The sequence below is a fragment of the Nipponia nippon genome, unplaced genomic scaffold, assembly GCF_047370975.1.
Source record: "Nipponia nippon isolate SJK-2023a ecotype South Korea unplaced genomic scaffold, ASM4737097v1 scaffold_21, whole genome shotgun sequence".
In the NCBI taxonomy this organism is placed as follows: domain Eukaryota; kingdom Metazoa; phylum Chordata; class Aves; order Pelecaniformes; family Threskiornithidae; genus Nipponia; species Nipponia nippon.
The window spans coordinates 7,978,031-7,986,601 of record NW_028262338.1 but is presented as its reverse complement, the minus strand read 5'-3'; the positions used below and the strand labels follow the sequence as shown (position 1 = coordinate 7,986,601).

General features: G+C 45.0%; 1 protein-coding gene across 3 annotated transcripts in view; it reads left to right on the top strand.

The window, feature by feature from the left end:
* Nucleotides 1-436: 436 nt before the first annotated feature.
* The window catches only part of GABRA1 (gamma-aminobutyric acid type A receptor subunit alpha1), a 44,940-nt gene continuing 36,805 nt past the window's right edge, over nt 437-8,571 (top strand). The window contains exons 1-3 of one of the 3 annotated variants that reach the window (XM_087760125.1): nt 437-588; nt 4,045-4,132; nt 7,935-8,047. In XM_087760125.1, the coding sequence (XP_087616251.1) occupies nt 4,059-4,132; nt 7,935-8,047 (187 nt within the window). In that variant the 5' untranslated portion in view covers nt 437-588; nt 4,045-4,058. Of the gene's footprint in view, nt 589-1,421; nt 1,821-4,044; nt 4,133-7,934; nt 8,048-8,571 lie in introns of those variants that run through there. The other 2 variants (XM_087760123.1, XM_087760124.1) reach the window with 2 other exon arrangements.

The following is an 8,571-nucleotide window of genomic DNA, read 5'->3' as shown; positions in this document are numbered from 1 at the left end:
CAAAATGAGATGAACTACATTGGGAACGTCAGGAAAGTAAGCAAAAAGTCCATCGTGAGTCTTTAAAATAACCTGGTGGCTATTTAATGCTGATCATAAGGACGGGGTGAACCTGGTGCACTAGGGGACCTTGATAAACAAAATTTCTATTTTCCCTGTGCTTAGGAAAATCATTGCAGCGTTTAGACTGTTCTAAGTCAGGCACTTATCCAAAATGACTGCCACCTTGGAAGTTATTGCCAGCCTTAGCGATGAATGTCATTGGTTTGTTGGGTCACACCAAATCCTCGTGCTGTTACAAAGACAAACAAATCGTGTATTTTGTGAGGATGTGCAGAATGTGCAATATTTGATTTTAAAATCTGGATAAGGCTTGCAACAGATAGTTTAACTGTAGCACAGGATACCGGTTCAGGCTATCTCTGACAAAATACATGGATTTTGACCTCCCTTGGAACAGCATCATAGGAGGGAACAGAAACTGGATGGGCGATGGCACTGAGAGGGGAAGAGTAGCCAGTATTTGAAGCCCAGTAGGTGCACACGAGATAAGGATTTTTCCCACCCCACGGACGCCGGTAGAGCGTTGTAAGTAGCAGACACTGCCGCCGGAGGAGTCCGTTTTGCCTCCGCGCCGGACAGAGCTCCGGCAGCTGAGCGCGTTCGCGGCCGGCAGCAGCGGCCGCCGCTGCCGCAGGGGGCCGGGGGCCGGAGCCGCAGCCCCGGGCGATGCCGCTCAGGCCCTGCCCGCCGCGGGCCCGCCTCGCCCCGGCCGCTCTCCCCCGTGGGCAGGGCGGTCGCGGCGGGGCCGCTGGACGCCGCCTTCCCGCGGAGAGACCGCCGGTGGGCAGGGGCCGGTCCCTGTCCCTGTCCCTGTCCCGGGGCAGCCGGGGCGCGTCCCCGCCGCGGCCCCTGCGGGACACCGGGGGCCGGGGCAGAGCCGCCGCTTGGCTCCCGGCGGCCCCGCGGGGGAGCGGGGCCGGAGCCCCCGAGCGGAGCCCTCGGCCGAGCCCCGCCGCCGGTAAGGGCGTGCGGAGTGCGGGGGGGCGGCGGGTCCCGGCGCCCGTTCCCCGGGTCTCAGTGGGACCGCACGGCGTCCCCGTCCCCGCCGGCTGCCCCGGGGCCACCGCCCGGCGCCCCGTGGGTGCCACAGCCTCCAGGCGCACACGCGTCCTGCTGCACCCTCTGCGTCTCCAGCTAGCCTGCGTTCATATTTGTGCCGCGATTAAATATTTGATCAAAGGTTGAACGCTAACGCCGGTCGGTTGTATTTTTAATGTACCGCCCTTAAAATAGACTGTTTTGTAAACTGCAAGTGTCTAAAGATTGCCAGCGCAGCCTCCCCCGGCCGCGCAGCCCCCCCCAACAATAATAACGCTGCAGATTGTAGAAGGATTTGAGTCTGCAGCCAGAGAGAAAGGGATTAGGGCGAGAGCGCTGGAAGTTAAATTGTGCTGCATATAAAAAATGGGCGGATTGGTCTCTAGATGAGAGCTTGGTACCACCTTCCTTTCTAAAATAAAATCTCTCTGGCATGAAGTCACAGCCTATTTCACATCCGGTTTACCCTGGGACGTATTACTACTGTCTTGGTAAAGAGAAAGCTTTTGTTGTATAGCGGCGGTCGGAATATTGGGACGAGAAATCCGGGCGCTGACGGCGGCGGAGCGGAGCGGAGCGGAGCGGAGCAGCGGCGGCGCGGGCGATGGCCGAGGCGGAGTGAGCGGCGGAGCGGAGCCGCGCAACCTCCGCGCCGGCGGGCGGGCGCGCAGCCCGGGCAGAGCGGCCAGCGGCGCCGCGGACCCGCGCCCGGGGCTCCGGTAAGGGCGGCGGGGCGCTGGCGGGCGCGGGCGGCGCGGACCCGCGCCCACCGGGGGCTCCCGGCTGCGGCCACCGCGTCCCGGCGCAGGCGGCTCCTCTCCCCTCGCCCCTCGCCCCGCAGGCACCGCCGGGATTTTCTCCTGTCCCTCCAGCCTGGAAATCCGCAGCGATCGGGCGGCATTTTAATTCGTCTTATTTATTTACCTTTTAGCGCGGACTATTTCCACCGGTCGCTTGGAAAAGGTTTTTTAGGTTTGGGGCTTGCTTTTTTTTTTTTTTCTTTTTTTTTTTTTTTTTTTTCTCCGAGGGAGGCGGTGGGAGGGGTGGCTTTCTCAGGGTGAGGGGGAAATACAAAGTTGAAATGCTGGGAGGAAAACAAGTCTCGACTTGCGCCTCAGAGATGGGCAAATCTCTCACACCGGGGGTCAAAAATGCATCAAAATGCCCCCCTTTTCCCTCCCCCCCCCTTTTTTTTTTCTTCCTTCCCCCCCAGTGGGAGCTGCTGAAATTCTCCCAGAAGCGTGGCTCTTCCTCCCATTTTGAATGGGAAAGCCAGAGCTGGTTTCACGGGTGGTGCGGGCTGGGGGAGGCCAGGGTCCGGGGGCTGCTGGTGCTGAGCGCTCCCGCAAAGTCTCTGCTAACAGTTGCCTTTCCCAGCTGCAGGAAACTTTCCTTCTCCAGGCTTTCCAGTGCCTGCGCGGGCTTGCTGGAGCGGGGGGCGTTGGGGGGCCGGGCGCGGAGCTGAGCAGACCAGGGCCGTTGGAATAACGCGCTTTCCGTGCTCTACCCCGAGGAGCCTTTTGCAAAGGCAGAAGTTGGCAGGGCCGGGAGAAGGCGATTTTTGAAGGCACAGCTGTTGCCTTTCCCTTTGAGAGGGGGCCGATCACAGGGCAAGTGAAGATGCGGGCTGGTCCCTGAAGATCCCTATCCACGCTTTCCTGCCACGTCCAGCTCCTTCCCAGCCAGTCAGACTAGCTCAGCCCCACTCAGTGCTTATCTGCCGATCATTTGCCTATCAACGCATTAATTATATCTCATTGCTTACATACCGCTTTGTAATGATACTGCATTGATTTAAATTGTCCCTGAGAGTGTGCAGCGAATTGGGGTAGCTTTATTTAAAGGTACAACAACATTTCCATGTACAGGGCGTCATTTTCTCAGGCATTTACAAAAACTCCAATTCACTACTGGGGGAAAATACAGGCTTCGTATTTTGTTGCCCTTTTTTAATGTAACAAATACTAAATATCGACTGGATTCCAGCACACAGTATACAGATACGTAAAGGGACCTGCAGCATCTCCCGGGCAAGCCGTTGAGTCTGGAACACCGATTCCACAAATATCAGCTAACTTTGTATTTTATGGTTTACTAGAAAGTGAAAGAAACCTTCTGGGTTGTGTTACTTTTTACTCAAAGGTAAACCGAGAGTAACTCGGTGAAGTCTGGAGAGAGGACAGGAGGCATTTGGAAAGGAAGAGAAGGCTGCTAAGGCAAAAACATTTCCTAGCAGCCATCAGAGACCGGTAGGGATTTAGGAGATGGTGTGCAGGTTGTCAGCACATGCTTTGATTACGAATTGGGCCCTTTAGCCCAACAAAAATATTAGTGTGCATATGTAGCAGCAGATCACAGAGAATCCGATCAGTTTACTCCTTCTCTGATAGTATTTCAGGGAAGAGGAGAACAGTAATATCTGTAGGAGAAAGTTGCTTCCATCACATCAAAGCAAAGCAGTGGCTGTGAGGGAAGCGCCGCTCCCCTCGGTCACGCTACGGCACGCTGACACCTTCCAAGAGGTTTGGAAGGACTCGGGCGGGTTCAAGTCAAACAAAAACCACTTACACTTGGTTATCTGGAAATGTTATGGAGGCGCCTTGTCGCATTTTCAACGCAGGAGGAAACTGAGTAAGAATTGCCACAGAGCTTGGGGACAGCAGCTTCAACTCAGAACTGGTTTTGTTAAAGTTCAAGAATAATGCAAACAAGAATACACCCTTACCGTAAAGTAAATCCCACCCTCAGCCTCTGTGTCTAAAAGCAGAAGGTAAGCAGGAGAGCAGCCAAGGCCGTGCTCCCTTATTCCGAGTGACAGGAGCTATAGTATTGTGAGGTCATTGCCTGGCATCAAATTATTCTGCAAAAGTTTCCAAAATCAGACATTTTTTTCCACAGTACCTGTTTTAATGTAGGGGACGTTGATGATTATTTTCCTTCTAGTTTCAGAGCCCACCATGAAGAGACTCCTGGTGCTTTGTGACTGCCTCTGGGCCTGGAGCCTCCTTCTGAACGCACTGACTGAAAGAAGGTGGGGAGATATTTTTTAATGCACCAACATGTTTTAGCAACCTTTAATTTAATACGGCAGCATAAGGCAAATACTGCATGGGCTGCACTACTACTAAGTGTATGGGGGAAAGTTAATCCCTGTTCAAATCCCAGCTAAATCTAACGAAGGGAAGACTGAAAGAAAACTACTATTTGTTTGCGTAACATCTCTTTTTCAATATCGTGAAGAAAAAAAAGCAAAAGCTTTCTGAAACAAACTGAAACTAAAGTACCTCTTAAACACCTGTGCAACCCTTTCTACTCTTACATAATGACTGCTCAGAAATCCAAGCTTCTTTAGAGGAAAAAAAAAGTGTAATTACGTTTTTTTAATCTCATTTAAGTGCTATTTAGTAACTTTATTGTCCCTGCAAGCAGAGGCAAAACTTTCACCCCTTGGTTGGTCAGGACTGTGTCCTAACTTAGTAGCTGTTTTTGCAAATCCAAAGTAGACCTGGTGAAGGCAGACTGCTTGGATGAAGAAGAATTTGTAAGCTCAAACCCCGTAGCAGTTTATGTTTGAAAGACCACGCTGTGCTGAATGTTTGTGGAATATATGGTGAAATCATTATCTAAAAGTAGCATTAGTATTAAGACAATCTGTAATCATACAGCACCTCATCTAACAACTAGTAGGTTAACTAAAGACTGTAAAGCAGTCTGGAGTATACTTGAAGTACTCTCTGCAATTCAAAATTCAGTAAAGGTGTTTAAGACGACTCACAGATATATTTCTGTAGTTTAAAAATATTAAGGTCCTGTCAATAATGCTACCTAATGACCGAAAAGCAGTAGAAATTTTGTATTGTTAATAGTGATCCCTAAAAGATGTATTTGTGCCTTGATCTCCAGAATGTCTCCTTATGCATTTGCAGCTCTAGATAAACTTATCTTCTGGCTACCCTGAAGATTTTAAATAGAGTGGAGTGGGCAAAGGTTCACCTGCACAAGTGTTTCCTCTTAAAAAAAAGAAAAGCGGGTGATTCACGTTACAATTGCTGTATTGAATAAACATAACATTTTAGAAGAAATACCTTTATTTTGATAATATATTAAGAAAGGTGAGATTTGAAGTATTCATGAAGTACTTCCTCTGGCCTAGCTAGAGAATTTTGTGAAAACGTGTTTATTATATAGATACGTGTACATATATATGTGTACATAGATTCATTATATCTAGAATGTATGCATGTGCATTCTTAAAGTGATAATTAAAACGCATTGCACTACTGTTTAAAAATTACACGGTGTGTCACTATTGTAATGACCTGTAGATGGAGTTAGTGCACAGTTTTTTATTATACTGTGGTTTAATACGAAAACACAATCGCACACAGTCCCTTTTTCCTCAAAATGTACACACCTTACATGAAATGTATGTGTTTCTAAAGCTATTTTGTCATAGAAACTTCCCTTGCCTTTTCTTCTGGAGTGCTGTTAATCCTTTATGATAAAAAACAATTGATGAATTAGATAAAGTATCTGATACAGGAAGACACAGTCTTCCCCTATCATTCTTCCTGTCATAAAAAAAACAGCATTAAGACTATTTTGATATGTGTGTTTTGAATGAAAAATCACAGTCCCTCTGGAGTTACAGTATACTTTATATGTGCATAAAGGTTCACAGTCTTCCTGTTGTGACCATACATCAGTTAAAACCAGCCCTGACGGTGCTTTTTACCTCTGATAAAATGGTGGGAAGAACAGGTGAGGGTGCTGACAAATGCGACAGCCAGGATGGAAGCGCTGCATCGTATCGCATCCTTTCCGACTGCACTGCCACCAGGCCATCTTTCTCGCGCCTCTTCCGCAAATGTACCCATTTATTTACCACGAAAATTTCTGAAGTGTTTTGATATCCTTCTGCCACCTTAATCCTGATGACCTTCTGCTATCCTTGAGATATGTATGTACAGCAGCTTGTTTGCTGACAATGAGTGCTAATATAAAATTTAATTCAGTGAAAAGTCCCGTGTTGCAATTCTACATAGGGCGTATGAGGAATGATCCTTTGAAAGATAATGCTCACTGGAGACAGCAGGAGAACTTGTTATTTGGCAACATATAGGACACATAAAAGAAAAAAATATTAATATCTGTGACTTAAAATGCAACTGTAGGTATGAAAAATAAATATAAATCCACCTGTTTTTTATTATGTGAAATTATATGATATGGCTAGAGGAAGTTCATAGTATTTTTTAAAACTATTGGAGATTTTGTCGTCTTCATTAGAAACAGTGATTTATATGCATCGAAAAACCCTGAAAATGGTTCTCTGCAAAGTCACATCCTGTTGAAATAACCCAGAAGTTAGTAAAACTTCTCTGAGTGTCAGTTCTGAAACTCGTTTGAATTTGTAGTGTTACTTATTCAAACCTGTACTGCAAAATAACTTGGAAGCATTTCCAGAGTACCTGTGTTCAGGGTATCTTTCCTCCTCCTCTCTGTATTTGATACAAGTGGAATATACGTGTGGAATACACAAAGGATGTTTGACCGATGCGGCTTACAGAAAATCATTTCGCAGGTATTTTATTTAATAGAACCGGATCATTCCATGTAACAGTATATTAAGACTGTAAGACAGTCTTTGCTGGTTAGAGCAGGAACAACCGGCAGAGCACCGAGACCCGTACAGCGCTGTAGCCGTAGGGGAACAAGCTGCCCAATGGAAGAGACACTTTTGTGACTAGACCCGATCCTACCAAAAGTTTTTGGCACTGCACTGTTTATCCAGTTCAGTAGCAATGTGCGCGTCAAAATGATGTTTTGGAAAGCAGTGCTTTTGCTTTTAGTCATGATGACTACACGTGTTTATAATGGAAGTCTTCCCAGCAATGAATGAAAAAACGATACTGGGTTTGGCTTTAAGACAACTGTAATCTATGATTAAGGGAATCATCTGTGACAGGGTATTTGGTAAAGGTTTCCGATTTAAGAAAAAGGTTGATTCTGATGTCATCTACAGCAGACAGAAACCACTAAGCCCGAGGATTTCATTCTGATTTGTATTGCTGGAAGTAAGATTTTGGTAGCTGAGTTCAAAGAGCTTAATTTTATCCTTGTTCAAGCAAAATTGCAGGACCTTTGGCTGAGTTAAGAGATATACATTGGGGATCTGTAAGCGAAGCTTTATAGACATGAGAGATTTCCCTATCAACAGATGTTTTCGTTACACATTTGTAAGGAAAAGGTGGAGGTATTCCTCCAAATCTAACTGCTAAAGGACAATGGGAAATAAAATAAAGCAAAATTATATACTGACCTATGACAATGCACGCTTACTTGGTTTACTTCTAGATTCATAAAGAAGACATCTCAGTATTTCTTTTATCTTTGTTTTAACATTTATTTTCAGCACTTAAGTGTCAGTGTTCTAAATTACTGTTTTACATCTTTCTTCATATGCAAACCCTTTTTAACTATTATGAATTAAACACATTATCTTTTGCTGACAAATGAGCCTTTTCCCGAGGAACACATATTAGAATATTATAACCATTAATGAATAAAGAGATAAACGTTAAGGAACTGACGTTCTATTTGCTCATCGTTTATAGAGAGGCACTGGTTTTCTTTGATTTTACAAAAAATGTACAATTTAAGAAGAAAATGTTTAAGTGAAAGAACCCTATAAAGCACTACGATCTTGTTTTATGGAGGAGATTTTGTGACCATAAACCAGTATAAGGAAGATTAAACAGATTTTGGAATTATTGTTTTGTAAGGTTATTAGTGGATTACTGTTTTTCAGTGTTAACTGTTCTGTATTTCAGCTATGGCCAAACCTCATCACAAGATGAACTTAAAGACAACACCACAGTATTTACCAGAATATTGGATCGGCTGCTGGATGGTTACGATAACCGCTTGAGACCAGGACTGGGAGGTGTGTTGTATTATAATTTTCAAGGTTACCTGATAGATAAAAAACAGTTAAAACAATGTTATTTTTCCATTATATACTTGTTTTAGTTCTGTTTATATATACACATAAAATAATGCTGATACATAATATCCATTTTTTCCAAAATACCATGCCCTCTCTGTCTTTCACATACTCGGTTTTCTCACACTTATACGCAAAAGAAGAAGAAAATGGTTCACAATTCAAGAACACTTCTGAATACGTATTAAAACTTCCAATGTATGAAGAATAAAAGATAATAAAATATGACCTGTGACCCGACAAATGAGAAGTTTATGAATCGGGCCTAAGCAGCACATCTCTCTATGACTATCTTCATAAGAGGATTTGGTTTTAGAAGTGAAAGCATCAATCAACCTTAGTCATAAAAGTCTCAGAGAAGTTTATAAGATTTTTTTCCTACTTAGGTGTGTCAGGATTTGTTTCTGTAACATTTTGTCTTCACAGATTGGTAAAAATGTCTCTTTCTTCTCCTGCTCTTGGTG